This window comes from Bombyx mori, chromosome 13, assembly GCF_030269925.1.
Source record: "Bombyx mori chromosome 13, ASM3026992v2".
Classification (NCBI taxonomy): Eukaryota; Metazoa; Arthropoda; class Insecta; order Lepidoptera; family Bombycidae; genus Bombyx; species Bombyx mori.
In genome coordinates this window covers 4088019-4106383 of record NC_085119.1, presented here as the reverse complement: position 1 = coordinate 4106383, position 18365 = coordinate 4088019, and the positions used below count along the sequence as shown (strand labels likewise).

Below are 18365 nucleotides of genomic sequence, written 5' to 3'. Positions count from 1 at the left end.
GGACAGGTAATAACAACCTGAACAGCACAAGTACTTCATCGAAGCCTAAGCAAAACAATGCAAACAAAAATAGCTCACGATCATTCGTCGTAAACAATACTGCATGTCAGTTGTGCAATGACTCTAATCATAACCACCTATATTCTTGTCCGAAATTTAAATCGCTTACCCCGCGTGAACGTTATGATTATATTAAAAATATACGTGCTTGTATCAACTGTCTAAGTTTACAACATAACACAAATACTTGTAAATCTGAGAATAGATGCGCTAATTGTAAAAAGCTACATCATACGACTCTTTGCTTCGCTGAGAAAGCATCAGCTGCATTGCCGCCGGTACAGCCGCCTCAGTACTTACACCGCCGCACTGATAACAATACGCATAGTCCAGTAGTCATTGGTCAGAAATCTACCGCGTCTTCAAGTTCGATTTCTACCAAGCCTGTTGATAATAACGCTTCATTTTGTAGTATGAGTGCTAACTCAAATAACACGCGAAAAACTAACAATGTTTTACTTGGCACCGTTCTTGCTGATGTGAAAAGAAGTGACGGAACTCTTGCTCAAATTAGAATTTTAATAGATAATGGATCACAAAACCATTTTGTTACCCGCCAAGCTTGTAAACATTTAGGCCTTCGTATCTTCCACGACAATTTAGAACGATCCGTAAATGGAATAGGAACTAGCTCTCAAACTATAATCGGAACTACCGATGTAACGTTACTGTCTAGGTACCATGCAAACTTTTGTTTGCGCATAAACCCACTCGTTCTTAAAACAATTTCGAGTAACTTGCCGAGTTGTGAATTTGACATTTCGTCTCTTAATTACCTAAGTAATAATAACATACAGCTCGCGGACCCGCACTTTAATAAACCCGCTGAAATAGACATTCTGCTTGGCGCCGAAGTATTCATGCAGATCCTAAGACCTACAAAGCTACTAGGTCCGCCTGGAAAACCTGATTTATTGGAAACCGCATTTGGATACATACTCTTAGGGTCGATCGCTTCGCTCCCTTGTCACAATAATACCGTGCCTTGTGATAACGATCACGCCTTTTTATCGTCGAGTAATGACTCGATCGAAACTTTAGTCTCGAAGTTCTGGGAGTTGGAGTCAGTTCCGACTAAAACACACATGTCTAAATCCGAACAGGAATGTGAGGATTTTTATGATTTAAATACATACCGCGATAACATAGCTGGACGCTACGTCACCGCTTTGCCTTTCTTGAGGTCGTCTACCGCTCTGGGCGATTCTCTTACAACCGCACGTCGCTGTCTGTCGTCACTCGAACGCAGATTTCAGACAAATACCGCTTTAAAAACTGAATACGATGCCGCGATGAGAGACTATCTCGAACGGAACATCATTTCACCCGCACCCGCTCTTACTGATACGAATTATTACGTCATCCCTCACCACGGCATAAGCCGAGAAGACAAGCCGCTCCGCATTGTACTGAACGCAACTGCACGATGCATAGATACAAACGTTTCATTGAACGATTGTTTACATTCCGGTCCTAACTTGCAAGCAGACCTAACCGCGATTATTTTAAAATTCAGACTGTTTCCGATTGCTTTAACCGCCGACATCAAACAAATGTTTTTGGCTATAGGCATTCGTGAGGAAGACCGCTGCTTTTTAAATATATTATACAAATTTGACAAAGATGATACCGCGAAAATGTATCATTTTAATCGCGTTTGTTTTGGTCTACGGTGCTCGCCGTACCTTGCTATGAAGACAGTCAAGCGTCTCGCCCGCGATGAAACTGATTTCCCGATCGCTTCAGAAATCGCTAGTGATCATCTTTATATGGATGATCTAGGAGTTTCGGTAGATACGCCCGAGAATGGAATTCAGTTGGCTCATGATTTAATCGAACTATTCAAACGTGGTGGTTTCTACTTAGTTAAATTCGTTAGCAATTCGCCCGAGGTGTTAAAATCAATTCCGCAAGCCAACCGCTTATCTTCAAAAATTGAATTCGACAAGGAGGATAATATGAAGCTCCTAGGTCTAATCTGGTCACCGGTCGAGGATGAATTTTCAATCGCTATTAAATTCAACCCGCAAGCAAAATGTACAAAGCGCCTTATGCTTTCCACAATCGCTAAACTGTGGGACATAAACGGATTTTGTGCCCCTGTCATCTTACACGCAAAATTATTAATTAAAGCTCTTTGGATAGCTCAGATTGATTGGGATGTAGAGCCTCCAAGTGACATCTGTGCTGCATGGAAGCGCTTTCTTAATGAACTCCCCGCTCTGCAAGACTTTAAAATACCTCGCTTCGTAGGCATCGTGCCCGAGTCCCGTGTTATACTACTGGGATTTGCGGACGCTTCTGAAAAAGCGATGGGTGCTTCTGTGTACATTTGTGTACAACCGGCTTCCGGACCAAATGAAGTCAATTTAATTGGTGCCAAAAGCAAGGTCGCGCCGCTCAAGGTTGTTTCCTTAGCCCGCCTAGAGCTTTGTGCTGCTGTATTATTATCGAAACTGTTTCGATTTGTTATCGACACTGTTTCTCCCCGCTGTCATGTCGACGAAATTTTCGCGTTTACTGATTCGACAGTGGCCCTCCATTGGGTTCACTCGTCTCCGCATCGCTTTGATACTTTCATTGCGAACCGCATCGCACAAATACAGAACAACCTTGACCCCAAACACTTCTACCATTGTGAAGGTACGCAGAATCCCAGCGACTGCTTGAGTCGTAGTCTCACACCCGCTCAATTATTGAATCACCCGCTGTGGCTCTATGGCCCTACACGGGCTCGTGATAACGTCCATACATGGCCCATCAACCGCTTCACGTTTGATCCCGGAGAACCGGAACCTTTAACGCCTTCGCATTTTTTAACTCTCGGACCGCTAGACTCCTTTCATTCTGATCCGCGTTTAGATTCGGTAGATTTAGTTCGCAATAAACGACTTGTCGATGACATTGTTCAGAGATTCTGGAATCGCTGGAGGCGTGAGTACCTAAACACGCTTCAAACGCGCGCTAAATGGAACACCAAATTTAATCCGGTGACTAAAGGTACTGTTGTCCTTCTTAAAACAGAAAACTCACCGCCTTTACAATGGCCAATGGGTATAATTGAAGAAATAATGCCTGCCTCGGACGGGGTCGTTAGAGTAGTCAGAGTGCGCACACAAAACGGCACCTATCTTCGACCTGTAGTAAAACTTTGTGTTTTACCTTCCCAATAACCTATTTATTTTCTCATTCTTACTTTTAATTTATTTCTATCTCATTCTTTTTACTTAATACTTCATATCCTGCACTCATTAAGTACCATTTACACTTATTATTTGTACTTATTATGTACCACCGCACTACCCTGTTTCCATCCGCTCTCTAGTTCACCCATAATCGCTACATTTATGTACTTCTCTCTCATTGTTCAGGAGCTACATCTCCTAAAGGCCGGGGGGATGGTTCTTTTTTAATGAGAGTAGACATAAAACCTCTCGCATGGCCACTTATAAAAAAGAAACATAAGAAGCAAAAGTCAAAAATAAAAAAAAGAAGACTATCGCCGACCGCACCGCACGCGCTGTACACGCACACGCCGCTTATTTTTTCACAAATATTTTCATGGACTCAAATTAATTCTCTATTATACAAACTCTTACTGACGACCATATTCGTCGTTGCGCGAGTGATATACAAGTTTTATAGACAATAATTTAGAAGAGTGCCGTGTCAAGTCGCCGCCATTACGCGTCGTCCAGCAGTGGCGTCGAATTCTGCAGCCTGGAAGAAGCTAGCGACGGGTTAGCAGGTACGTCTACTCCTCATAGCCTAGCCTCGGCCTTCCCCTCTTTTGTGCATCTTTAGCGATACTCGCCCCCGCAAAACTTTCTTCAAAAATATTGAACCAGCGCACCGCCGTGGTGGAAAATTTGTAAAGAGTTTTTCCCATTAAATAGAAATACGAAGGTGCGTCAAAACTCCAAGGTTTAAAAAAAACGGGAAACCCATAAAACAAAGCGTCAATAATTAATTCAACTCAATTTCTTTCTTTAACTTCTTAAGTAATCCCGAAAGCTTTTTTAAGTAGAAAACAATACTAAGTGCCAAGTTACTTTGGACGGCCTAGCTTTTTGTATGGATCTCGTGTGATTTTTGAACTTTTTCGTGTTACTATTGTGTTTCGTGAGTTAAGTCAAAAGTTATGTTCACTTAGGGTTTCACTTGTAAAGATATTAAGTTTTCAATGGAATAAAATAATTATTTGAATGTTTCACTAAAGGAAACGGTAGTTTTTTTTTACTACTGTCGCGTAACATGGGTTGCAATTTATTTCTAATAGATAGTTTAAATTTTTCCTGGCTTTGTATCTATATATTAATACGTGAAGCAAAAACTTTGTATCCCTTTTTACGAAAATTGCACGAACGGATGAGTATGAAATTTTCTACACTTAGAGAGAATATAGAGAAGAAGTGCACAATGCTATTTTTTTTTATAATGCATAAAAGATACATTAAATCAATAAAGAAAACATTACACACACTACATACCATGTATTTGACGCACACACGCATGCATACTATTTATTGTCAAACTTTTGTTCTTGACGTCTGTTGTCAAATTGAGAATAGATTAAATATTGTTTGTCTTTATTAATATTTTTTATAGTGTAGCCTTGGCGAAATTTGTGATTATAGAAGTATAAAATACAATCATAATAGTGTACAAATTTACAATTCCAATTAATTATAGTCGAATGTCGACTACTGCGGGACCTCTAGTAATAATAAACACGTCTATTTAATTAGTATTTACCAAGATTTTATAGGTACCCTATTTCGTTTTATTCGGTTGGTTGGCAAGCGCCATGGTACTGGAATGATTCAGTATTGAAAACTGCGGGTAGGATGTTAGGAGCAAACAAATCCGTCTACTCCCTTTCTAGTTCTTTTTCGGTTCTAATCTAAAAAAGTCGATGACTCGTCCCAACAATAAACATTTACGATACGATGTGGATAGTTCTGGCCGGACAATTTAATAGGGCGTTGTTTTTTGGTAAGCCACATTTTGGATTCTATTCACGGGGTGACCTCAATGATGACGTGTATCATGAGATCTAGGCGCTTGCAACAGCATCGAGGTAATGAAAAGTCATCAAAGTAAAAATCGTGTTAGCAACCTGTCGAACTAACTCTGCGATTGCCGGTCCCAAGCCCGGATGAGAAAAGAGGAGGATTGGCGTCGGTATGCCACCTACCCGGCCGTAAAAATATAACGCCGAGCAACGGGCGGCGGTCATCTTACCCGAAGTAGGGCTTCAGTAGGCCAAAGGAACTAAATCGCCTCTGAAATTCTACTGTGGAAGGACGCAGGAACGCACCACTAGCAATTTTCCCAAGAAAACCTTTACGTATGTATTCCGTAAAGGTCACGATCCTCTGCACTGAGGAACATGACGCACGGAGGGTACAAAGCGCTCACGGCCCTTCTTCTTCTTGAGGAATTGGTGTCTGCTGCGAGATTCGAACACCGGCACAGTCCTAAAGTCCCATCTATACAAATAGACCGTGTGTCTTATCCTTTAGATCACGACAACTTCACTATATGAGTAGATATTTTACAGAGCATCGTAGTTGAATTAACTGTAAATGTAGGTAAATTGACTTTACCTTTTATTTTCGCGTGAAAGTTTATTGTGGGGTGCCTTCGCCGCTTCGGTTTGTAAGCAGTTCGCCCCTTGGCTCACCAACATGTGGGATTTCAACTTATTCGTTTGTCACTTCCGCTTTCAAGTTTAAAAAAAAAACGCGAGTTCAAATTTGTTTGTAGCGTTGTGATCAGATTTTTGTTGTAACTTATCAATGAACAAGATTAATGCCGGTCTTGGAGTTTTTTCAGTATGAAATGTTAATGTGGAGTGCTTTGAATGGTTGTTTGAGATAATCGCTTTTGTAAGATCACGGCGAGCAGAGTACATCACTAGTTGCCATTGGTGGCAGGGACGTGATCGTGTAGCGATAAATCCGCGTGGTTTTATTACACTAAGAACAATTTAAACATTTTTATGGACCGCTTAATGATAACTGATTACCAGAGCCCGTTGACCCAAAGCGAATGGCACCGATCGAAGTCACAATTGTATTTTCAAAAGGCTTTGTTTTTATTTCAAAACGGAATGCATTATTGCTTCAAGATAGAGTAAATGGTACATTATAATAATATTCTGACTGGGCAACTTACACTTTTTTCCCTATCTATTTGCTGGTAGCCTGAGAGGCTATTTCAGCTACGCCCGGACGAGTAGGTGAGCTCACGGGATCAACCTGAGAGAATTTGGTAGCACTAGCCCTAGCAATAGCAGTGATTTGCAGAATCTACCACCGGACCGGAATCGCGACCCACTGAGAAGATCCGGTGAGAAACTCAGTGGGCTGTGTCTATGAGTTAGTTCGCTCTTCGAACTCGTCGATTACGACGAAGAGGACGGTGACCGGTGTTTGAGAGTCCCAAAAGCACCGATAGGGAATCCGGGGTAGCCGACAAGACATGTTTCGGGAGATGTTACCTCTGCGTTGCCCCGTCACGCGGTCGGATAAGAAAGACCTTACTTATAAGGCCGACAACAACTTTAAAGCTTCTTATACCGAAAACCGAATAAATAGCAAAACATGTCTAGCTCAAACATAAATATTCATAGCTTAAAGAGTACTTAAAGAATAATACGATACACTCGGGCCACGTACGAAATAATTTATAGAAATAATTCCTCCAAAATTTTATAAAGACAAAGAAAAAAATTCCGACATATACAAGTGAATTCGCAAGGTTTTCAGCTATTTTCGTCGTAACAATAACAAGATCATATTACGATACCGTATTGTTTTAGTTTACACGGCGAATTCTTTGAATTTTGCAAAAATAAATCGGACAAATCTGTGTGGGCTTTTGTAGAATCATGCTTAAGGGTACAATAAACATTATGAATTGTTTAGGTTTGTTTAAATAGATAAATGAAATTACAAATAATACGTCAACGACACTCTCAGAGTTACTGGGCCATATAAATTAGAGCTAAGCGACGCCTACATGTGAATTAATTATTACGTACATTTTCATTATCAAGCCGCGTTTTTCAGTAGTTTAGAAAAAAAAAGACCCCAAAACACGTCCTTGTTGTATATTTTATACCGAACTGTCATAACTTATAGTAAAAAGAACCTTATGTAAAATTTTCGTATCAGCTGAGTTTGCGGGGAGGTAGCACACGCCAGCCACCGGTGACCTTTGGACCCTTCAAATAAATCATCCCTAGCGAGAATATCCCTTCACGGCACAACCGACCGTCTGATCCTTGAATATTTCACGTAGCCCTGCCGCGCCCTTTAATAAATCTCGTCACCTTATAAAAATGTAGTCTATATCGCGCCATAAGTAGGACTTTATCGATTGAACGGTGTTTTCGGACCGGACCCGGGCGTAATCAACTTTCGTATATAGGTCGTTGATCACAAGGCATTAGGTGATGTGTGTGGCTTTGATACGATTTTCATGGAATTCTTTTTGTGCCTTCTGGTCTAATGATCCGTGGGATGAGAGGAGCGCCACATGTGATTGTACCAGATGTGTGATTTGAGCTATGGTCGAAATTTTTGCTTTTGGCGAAAAATTCGTTGACTTAATTTTAGTTGTGTTACTGCTATGTTAGTGTTTCCGATGTTAACAAGTTAGAAAAATACTTCAGTGATATTGTTTAATGTTTTTTTTTCAGTTTTCATTGAAACTAATCTTAATATCTGTTTGTACTGTTTGTTACTTAAACTAAACATGACATGTGTTGTCGTAATCACAAAAACTATAAAGTAATCAAAAATAATAAGTTTTAGCAATGGAGTTGTCCTTTTACAATACTGGCCATTTGAAACGTAATTTATATATAGTTGGCAATAAATTCTAAATTAAAAAAAATTTTAATAAAACAAAATTGAATTCTATTTTAAAATTTAGTCATTGTTTATTGGTCAGTGCTTTGTTTTCTCTGGATATGTATCTTTCTCATTAATATGGACATGATTAAACACCAGTTATAATGGAATACGAATTCTGTTGCAGTAGCAATGCCGTAAAAACGAGTACCAACATTAATGACGTGGTCGGAGTGAACACTACGCACGGCCCGTTATTGGTTTGAATGGACCGACATGGAAATTTTGATCTAAAAAATTAACAATGTGGTGGACCGAAAGCTAAAATTAACAATGACGAATTATAGGCAACAGTGGAAGCTGAAGATACTCAATCTTCGGCTGAGTTAGCAGCAGCTTTCAACGTTTAGCATCAAAATAATATTGATCTATTTGCGTTAGATAGGCAAGGTAAAGACAACTTGTGAGTGGGTGCTGCACGAACAGTGTGCTTAGTGAGAGTTTTATAACGTTCTCGATAGCGTAAAAGTTAGCTCAAATTCGTATGGAGTTGGAACGTTTGCCTACGTTAAAAAAATCGCACTAAGCACACTGAGCGATCGCCAGTGTGACGCGTTAAGCTACGCTTAAGTGTGGCTTACTTTGCTAGAAAGACATAGAAAGGACCGGTTATCATGTTGGTTAGACCTCATTTTGGCATCTAGGCAATGCCCTAAACGGTAACTTGCCCCTAAAAAGTCATGATCACTATTTGGTGGTCTAGTGCGGATATAATTCATCATAGCTTCGTACCAAATGGCACCGACATTACTGCGGAAGGGTACTGTAAGGAACTGGAGAAAATAATGGAACTTGCGACAACGCTCAACCTCATATGACACAACAAACGTTCTCTAAGCTACATGAGCCAGGGTTTGAAGTTTTACCTCATCCATCGAACTCACCAGACCTTGCGGCGATTGACTTCTATTTTTTCTAAAGTTTCGAAAACTACTTGGCAGGAAAACAATTCAATATCCGAGAGGCAGTACAAAAGGACTTTGAAGTTACACCTGGCTTTTGCAAGATGGGCATTGAAAAATTACCACTGATAGAGGTAGAAATGCATGGATACCATTGGTGCATATTTTGATTAATAGAAATAAAAAAAATATTTAAAAAAACAACATTCTGTATGCTAAGCGGCAATTTGTTTTTAAACCATATAAGTTGTTTTAATTATAGTATGTGATAATATGTACTACAATATCATTGAGGCATAATAGGAATAGCAATGTATAGTAGCTCATATGATTAGAAGAAAGAGCCATTAATTCTAGTCCAACAATCGTCTTATTGGTCAGAGAAATTTAGGGTAATCTCATTTTAATGCATCATTGCCACTGCCCTTGACCAATCATTTGCTGCATATCACGATCATCACCATCACCATCACCATCATACCACCTTAATTGGGAGCTACAATTGTTGCTATTCAAAGGAAAATCAAGATTTAAAAAAACAAGACCCTTGGTTTTGTTTCTCCGGTTTTTCTCAAGACTGTAGCTTTTTTACATCCACTGGAAGAGCTGGCATTCAATAAGCAAGTTATATGATATCAAACTTGGAATTTAATGTGACTTTGAAGAAGACATATGCCCCAACAGTGGTACACACTGGTGAAATCTCTTCTGACATAATAGAATAAATCATTAGCAGATAAGTACATTAAAAAAAGTAGTGAAGTCATGGTATGATTTGAAATATTAAGTAAATAGTTTAAAATGACTTTAAGTCAGAAGTTGGATTAAATTACGCTAATGGATATGAAATGGACGAATATGAGTATGGAAAGTAATTCCTTTATTGTTATAAAGTGTGCTTTTACATTGACATTGACGTTAATTCGAAGTTTATAGTTTCTAAATAGCCTATAAGATGATGAGGTGATCCTGTCATCTTTATTTTACCCTCTACTACCTATGACTACTGCGTTCATCCACAGTGCATATCCAGAGATCGTTCTTATCACATATCATTCGGTTTTGTAATTAATCGTTCTCCGCGGTGTTTTTTGAGCGCTATGACATATATTTTTAAACTTAATTTTTCCAAAAGTCCAAAATCTATCGGCAGTGTTTTTGGCATTGCCGATGTCCATGAGCGCCTGTAAGCACTCACCATAGCATGCTATTGTGGAACTTCAGTTCAAGTGGTTGGTGTCTGCTTCCACGGTAGACTATCGTAAAAGACCTCTAAAAACCTCGATTACTATTTATAGCATAGCGCAAATAAATAAATAAATAAATAAAATCACGCCACGTTAACTGGTCCCGTGATAATTTCGTAAAGAACTTGTGTTACAGGTACCAGATAACGGAAATAAATGTAAGATTTTTATTATACACATACATATATTTAATATATATCCATAATCCTGGAAAATACATTTATATTTATCATACAAATATCTTCCCTTGGCTGGATTCGAACCCGCGACCCCCTTGTGCAGTGACTATGTCACTTACCACTACTCCAGACGTATTAATAAAACATAATACCGCGTAAGCAATCGAAAGACAGTATGTTAATTTTATCGGAATTCAGTTCCTCCTCAATGAGTTAGCGGGCTCTTTGACGGTCGCATAACTTGAATATAAAACGCTAAAATCGCTGTCCACATTTCAGGTCCGTGTTTAATTTACTTTCATCCTCTAGAGACGGTATGAAGATGATATTAAGTATAATTGGAATTCTTTGTTTCGTTAAATGGAACGCGAAAAAATAATTTGCGTGAGGCGGGATAACGCGGAACTTGGAACTTTTCCAATTAGGTGAATAATTACGTTGCGTTCGATAAACGGAAGGGAATTTTGGGAATTTCAATGATTAGCATCAAATATGGTAGCTGAAAAGAATAATACAATATATACAGTACAAATAATATAAAATATAATTACAAACTTCTAAAAATAGCCTTCACTAATTAAAACATAATATAATAACGCTTAATTAATGCTATAATTACTCGTATAAGCTTATATAATATAAACTGATGCTCAGTTGTTAGCTGAACTCATACATATCTCGCCGATGCTCGCACAATGTTGATATCTGACGCATATTTTTAAGTCAAGCAAGTCTATCGGTTTTCGATAAAGCTTATAAGCTTAACCAATCTTCCAAAATGAGTCATTATTTCGTGGCAGAAATAGACGACACGACCTAGCAGCAGTATATTGAAAATATTTTTCGGATTTCGATAGATTGGTAAATAATTTGATTGTCATCTTTTTCTTTCATCTCGTCTGTTTTCGCGTAAGGTACATATGAACCAATACCAAAGTGACTGGCTACACTATATAGCAATATTTTCATTATTTCATTATTATGAATATGTTTTCATTATATATTAATAAATTGGTGTCGTCATATGCAAATAAAACACAATACAACTTTCACATCTTCATTTTAATCAAATGTTTTTGTTTGTGAACAAAAGTGTTATGAATCACAAAAATAGTAATGATTTTTTTCCCAGGTTCACAAGACACAATGTTAATTATAAAGCAAAAAAGAAAACGTATTATAATACACAGAATGACTTTAAATATCTAAGTCGAGTGAGCCAACCCGATTTATATTAGATACATAATAAGTAATGCTTGAAATTATCTATATATTAATACGTGAAGCAAAAACTATCCCTTTTTACGAAAATTGCGCGGACGGAGGAGTAGGAAATTTTCCACACTTATAGAGAATATAGAGAAGAAGTGCACAATGTTAATATTTTTTTTAATAATGCATAAAAGATACATTAAATCAATAAAGAAAACATTACATACACTACATACCATGTATTTGACGCACACACGCATGCATACTATTTATTGTCAAACTTTTGTTCTTGACGTCTGTGGTCAAATTGAGAATAGATTAAATAATATTGTTTGTCTTTATTAATATTTTTTTATAGTGTAGCCTTGGCGAAATTTGTGATTATAAAATTATAAAATACAATCATATTAGTGTACAAACTTACAATTCCAATTAATTATAGTCGAATTTCGACTACTGCGGTACCTCTAGTATATTACAAATGTGTGATATCAGAGCCAGCAATAAATAGAAAATGTTTACAAAGACCTAGTTGCCGAAAATGTATTACGTTTACCCGAGATCCATTTTAAATTTTAGTGTTAGGACGTGCTTCGAAATCGTATGTACAAATTAAGACTTGATATTGAATTTTATCGATACGACTATAGCTCTAGTCCCGAATTCCAAAGGTTACCTTAAATGTGTAACATAAATGTATCAGTGAGTGCCGGCGAAATTGTTTATGTATCTATATGCTTTAAGATTTTTATAATAAATCAAAGCGCTCTACAGTTTTTGATTTTAGATGCCTAGTTTTTGGGTGTTTTAGATCAGCCTCCACTTATCTTCGCCATACTCATAAATACTGCTGTCAACAGTTTTTAGTAAACTATGCTTAGTGTAATGGCATTTTTACCGCTACCTCCCTAAGAATGTCAATTTTATTCTGCATTTTTTCCTGACTATTCGCTGGTATCTAAAGGGGCTATTCCAGCTACGCGCGGTCGGGTAGTTAGAGATTCTCAATCTAAGAGAGTTTGCTAACGCTTACCTCAGCAAGAGCAGTGCTTCACAGAATCTACCAGCGGATTTCAATAATGCCAATATACCGGTTCGCAAGTTAGTAGCAGAAATTCCTTTTTGATTTAATTTTTAGGTATAACGTTCCCGCCTTTACCATATTCGTTTTACGAATGTCGTCGTATTGTGGTCACGGACGACCACTGACGACTTCTTCGTAGGAGTGTGGACAGTAGTTTTAACAATAAAAATAATAACGATTTTAAACTGAACGTAGCGAATGGCTCTAAATATACTATACTCCGAATTAAGAAGTCCTTTGAAAATGTTTGTGTGTAATAGAAGAGAATTATTAAAAAAAAAAAAAACAATTTTACTCGTCATAAATATTTGTCATTGGCTCAATGAAACTATAAATAAAAATCCTGAGAAACGAACAATAGCTACCTGTTCACCAAACAAAAAATTGACTCTCAGACTTTGCGCCCGAAGAGTAATGAACCTTTTTGTCTATTAAGAAAATAAAAACATCTTTCTCTGTCCATGCGACAGGCCTTACGATTTACGATCTTCTTTCAGAAAGATCTTTAGATTAAGAGATATATTTTCCGGTGAAAATTCTGAAGACACCACTCTTTTTGGTCATTGATAAATTGAAAATATGCGAGATTTCGTTGTGGCTGAAAAGATTTATAGATTTGTTTAGATTGAGAGCAGTTGGCACTGGGTATTGAGTTGTCGTGATTTTTTTTAAGAGAATGTCACAAGATCGCGTCTTTCTGTCCGTCTTGGGTATGTGGCGTTTAAGTACGCACCTTTTTATGATGCGTAAGCCGGAACGCACGAGATGTGGGAAACAGATAGTCTGTGACACGGGACCTTTTTACCGCCATATATTTAAAATGTAAAAATAATTTATAATGTGTTAAATAACTAATATAATGTAATTACTTAGAATTATTTATGCCGCTACAACAATAAAATTTATATTGTTCCAATTGTGGTGTTAATTATATAAAACACGACTTTACGGCGAAATAAAGAAGGTACTCTATATGAACTCCCTCAGGTACATGGGCTCCCAAAGTCCAGACCCCAAAACGCCACCGTTCGCTGTAGCTCGTTGCATTTTGCTCTCCTAGTTGATTTGCTTCGTGGCAGAAATAATAATAACCGACTTTCCCAATAAAACCGACGTAATGAAAATTTACTTTAGTTCACATGTGCGGTCAGAGAATCTCACTTTATACAGATCAGCCTTACAGATCAGATTGTTAATAAAAAAATTGAAATATTTCTTGGCTTTTTCGATTCATTATTTCGATTTTCTCTTCATAGTTCATAGCGAAGATCTCACAATGTGTCCTATGCTAATTTTAATTGTAGTTGTAATAGCTTCTATGTCATTAGATTTGGCAAATGAAATTACGCAAATCTCTTATTGCAGTGGCTGTCTGAGACGAAACAAAGTCCACTCGCAAAAAAAATGTTGCAAGGGTACATAAGTAAATTAAAATATTTAAAACGGTTGTGTTGCGTTACCAACGGGTGTGTTATTTCCCAGAGAGACACAATCAATCCCGTTTAGTAGAATAAACAGTAGATCTCTACGAAGATATCAATAAAAATTTTTCACAATCAGGGCCGGACTTAAACTTAATGTCGCTCTTGGGCACCGGAAAAAAATCCGCCCCAATATTGGAATTTTACTTAAACTTTTAGTTTATATTTTATGTTTCAAAATCAAAGTTACTAATTTATTGCAGAAACTTTATCATATAATATGTTATATATTCCAAAAACATAAATAACTATTTGATTTTTTTTCTAAAAATTATAAAATTTGCACTAAGGTTGACTCATAATTATATTACATCATAAATAAATAACTAATAAAATTTCTTTAATTTCAGAAAATAGAAAAATCGATTATTATTTTAAATGTTCAAGGAAATAAATTGATTAAAGCAATTTTCTTCAAAATCATTTTGATTATTAATTTTTATCATTTTGATTATTAATTTTTACCAAAAGTGCCAAAATTATAATTCACAAGTTTAGTAATGAATGAATTGAATTTGTTGAATTATCAATTAAAAAGAAAATTATTAATTAATTATACTGAGCAATCTTGATAAGACTAAAAAAAACATTTTCTTTCAAAATTTTGCCGCCCTCAAAATTTGTCGCCCTGGGCACTCGCCCCGACTGCCCCTAGTGTAAATCCACCACTGTTCACACTGGACGTTTATTATCTAGGATTTTTCCTTCGTCATTGGTGCCGGAAACACTCATTTAAGAAGGGCAGGATCAAGTATATCCGATGTCGCGTAAAAATATATATTACATCTTACATTTCTGAGTCCAAAATATCATACATGTAATTATGTATACAGATGTATTGGTAACATCGCTAGCGGCTTGGAGAGGTTGTCTACAAATATAAAGTTTTAAATCAAAGTGTTATAAGTGAGTTGATTGATTGAAGATTCGTTTATTATATATTTATAAGAGAAACGCTTATGTCTAATGTTGATGTGAACACTGCGCCCTAACTTGACACACTGTGAAAATTTCAACAGTACAGCTTATCATATCACAAATAGATTCGTGTAATGCTTATACCAATTTTTATTTATATGAACGGACAGGTTAACGAGCTGGCAGCCCTCTTTTTGTTAAGTGGTGGTAACTGGAGCCCACAGACATCACAATGTGAAAACTACGAGTCAAAGTATGAGACACGAGGTCTGAATTTCACATGCGTAGTATAACGGGTGCTCTATCCTTGTACGGAATGCATGACTGTTACAAGGCTGAATGAAATAAGCACGATAGTGGCATCTACCCGTGCAGCCTTAGAATAAATGAAATAAATTTTCATGGCTTGATTTAAAATTCTTTGAAATAAACGATATACGATATTCTGAACCAAGAAAAAACAAAATCTGTTTATTATTTTTGTTTTCCATAAAATTATAGATTACAACATTAAACATTTTACAATAAATGTGTAATTCTCGTAAACGTTTACATAATTTCATTTATGATAACATAGAAACTTTTTTTGTTCTGTGGCAACATTCTTAAACAATACTTCGAACCGGGACTTTTTGGCGGGAACGCGAGGAGTGAAGTTGTGTGATTTGTTTTATTTTGTCTATTTAGTGTTTCTTCGGGTTTAAATGTGTAATAATGGTGGTTTATTAACCGTTTAATATCTGTGAAAGTGCACAAATGTGGGAAAATGAAACAAAGGCGCTGGACGTAACTTCTCGGGATCCTCCAAAAAGTCCACTGAAAAAATCTTAGTAAATGACCACCATTTTACTGAGATTAGATTTCATCTCATATCATCTCAGTTAATTTCATCCCAGTTGATTAATGTCTCAAATTAATCATTTTCATTTCATTTCACTCCATAACATCATTTTTCATAAAATTAAGAATATACATTAAAATAAGACATGACTTAAAGGTCTCAGTTACCAGGTCATAAAATCTCTTAAAAAAAAAAAAATACTTCAAACCCAGTAAGGTCCATTGCACATTGTCGCGCCCTACATTACACGGTTCACCTGACTGCTTCAATACGGGGACGAAAGAATACTGCCGATAAATTTGACAACGTGATGTTTTGTAAATTATATTACTAAATGTTTATTTTAATTAATTTATCGATTATTAAGTGTTTCGTTCAAGGTTTTATTTTAACAATGTTAATCTGCACTTAGTTGTGTCAAGTACCGCATTGTTTTGCTATAAAACAAAATAGCATTTGATTTGTAGAATTGACATTGCTTTAATGTAAGCGACTAATGAGGTGTGTGTGTGTGTGTGTGTGTGTGCGCGCGTGTGTATGCGCGCGTGTGTGTGTATAGTTTGGTACATAATCATGTGATAGTGGGTGTGTATGTGCGTATTCGTGTGTGTTACTGCTTAAAGCCAGATGAGCGAAGAGGTTGTCTGAATAACCCAAAAGTAGTAATAGATATGGTAACACTACAATTCGAGGAGATGAGTTAGAGAATATTCCATTTTCTTCTACTATTATTATGTTATTTTAATCAACTCCACTATAGAATTCGTTTGCGCGTCATAACTCCTTACACTCCTCGCTTCAATTCAGCTCAACGCACGAACTCACGACGGTCAAACAGAATAATGCGAGAGTGGCTTACTTACACTTTCCCTTTGCTTTGTATTTTTTCGACTGCAAGTACGCTCTGCTTGTTTTCGCGCTCGTGGACGTGAATTTTTGAATTATTCAACTAAGCGAATGTTCTAGAGCTGTGTGTGTCCACACTGAGAATTATTACGGGCACGAGACGATATACGTTTAAATGTTCTTTGTTTTACGGTTTTTAAATTGGTTTGTTGGCTCGACGTTGCTGGTAAAACTATTTTGGTGATGATATCGTTTTAAATTAAGAAGCTTGTAAATTTTATTTAGTGACGCTATTCTTTTTTGTTTGTAGATTGTTTGTTAGTTCTGGATGGGCAGGTAATTTCACAACACACTTGGTGCCTAAGTCAGTACCACAGCATTTCTGGCAGGCGATCCTCGATTACTGCGAGACCTCCATCATCTCGCAGAAGGGGGCGATGGAACGGGAGAGGGAGAGCTGTTCTTCCCTTTCGGCGCCGTGCCGCTGCCGTCGAGCCGGGGATCTGAAGAGGGCGTTCGTGCTCCGGCTCCTATGAGGAGGCATTCTCCTCCCGGTGATGGTCACGGGGCGACCTAAGTGGGTCGAGGCTGCGCCGCACGCTACCGTCACTCTAGCGCGCTGGCACCAGGAAGATGGGACGGCGCGTCGTCGCCAGCGGTCCGCAATGTGGTCCGCATTGCCGTCGTCAGTGTCATCGTCGAACATACTCTGGAAGAGCAACCCGGTCGGCGGTGTATCGCGTTCCGACCCTGCAGGTTGGTTCTGACCCAGCGGGGTATCCCGGAAAACCAACGGCATCGCCCAGGCGGCCTGGTAGGGCCGCTGTACCGCGGGAACCGGCGTCGTTGGTCGTCGACTATCGCTTCGACGACTTGTTGCTCGGGCCTCCTCTGGGTGGCGCCGCGAGTCTGGTTGTAATTTTGATCGTGGAACCCCTTACTCTGACCGGGTTCTGGCCCCGGGCGGAGATCGAACGTCGAGTGTAAGAGTGCTGGGGAGTCGTTTGTTGCGGTAGGGCCCAAAAACATCCTTGGGCCCGCGGTTCGCAGTCGCAGACCAGTCCCACATACCCGCGCGCTACCTAGCCGCGGGGACCTCGTAGGAAGTTCGGACCCCGACCCGAAAAAAAAAGTACCACAACATTTATGTTGCTAGCCGTAGCCTTAGGACAAGTGCTCAAGCCTCATAATAGCTTCCACCACACTTCCACCACTCAAACAAACGACTGCTACAGGCCAGGAATAGGCAGAGCAGTAGTATCTACCTGTGCGGACCCATAATACCCGCTACGCGCAGTAATAGTGTGTTAATTTTTAAGTAATAGAAACGCTACGTTGCTGAAGTCATGTGTAATTCTTATTTTAAAACAATTAAAATACAAACAGTTTCCATCGTCATGGACGATTAAGCTGTTATTCGCCGAAACAAGAATATAGTACCTTAGTATAGTATATTTTTCTTTCTTTCATTTCATAGACACGATTAGTTCGTTTTGCGTGAAATGAAACGTAAAAGTCTAGAATACTTTTTTTGTATACAAATAGACGGTAGTTTGCACAATATTTAAATGCCGACGCTTAGCACTAAGGTGTAAGGTGAGTAAGAGTCATCCGTGACTCTTACTTACAAAAAAAGTTGACCAGATAAAACCGTGAAAGTAGTTTTAATTAAG

At 38.0% G+C, this 18365-nt stretch overlaps 2 protein-coding genes across 2 annotated transcripts in view; both read left to right on the top strand.

Annotated features, from left to right (window-relative positions):
* LOC134199939 (uncharacterized protein K02A2.6-like) overlaps positions 1–18365 on the top strand; it is a 933609-nt gene that overhangs the window by 339977 nt on the left and 575267 nt on the right. The window lies entirely within an intron of this gene.
* LOC119629377 (uncharacterized) lies at positions 921–17228 on the top strand. Its single transcript, XM_062671952.1, has 2 exons — positions 921–2703; positions 17029–17228. Exons 1-2 carry the CDS (start codon positions 921–923, stop codon positions 17226–17228), a joined length of 1983 nt encoding a protein of 660 aa, XP_062527936.1.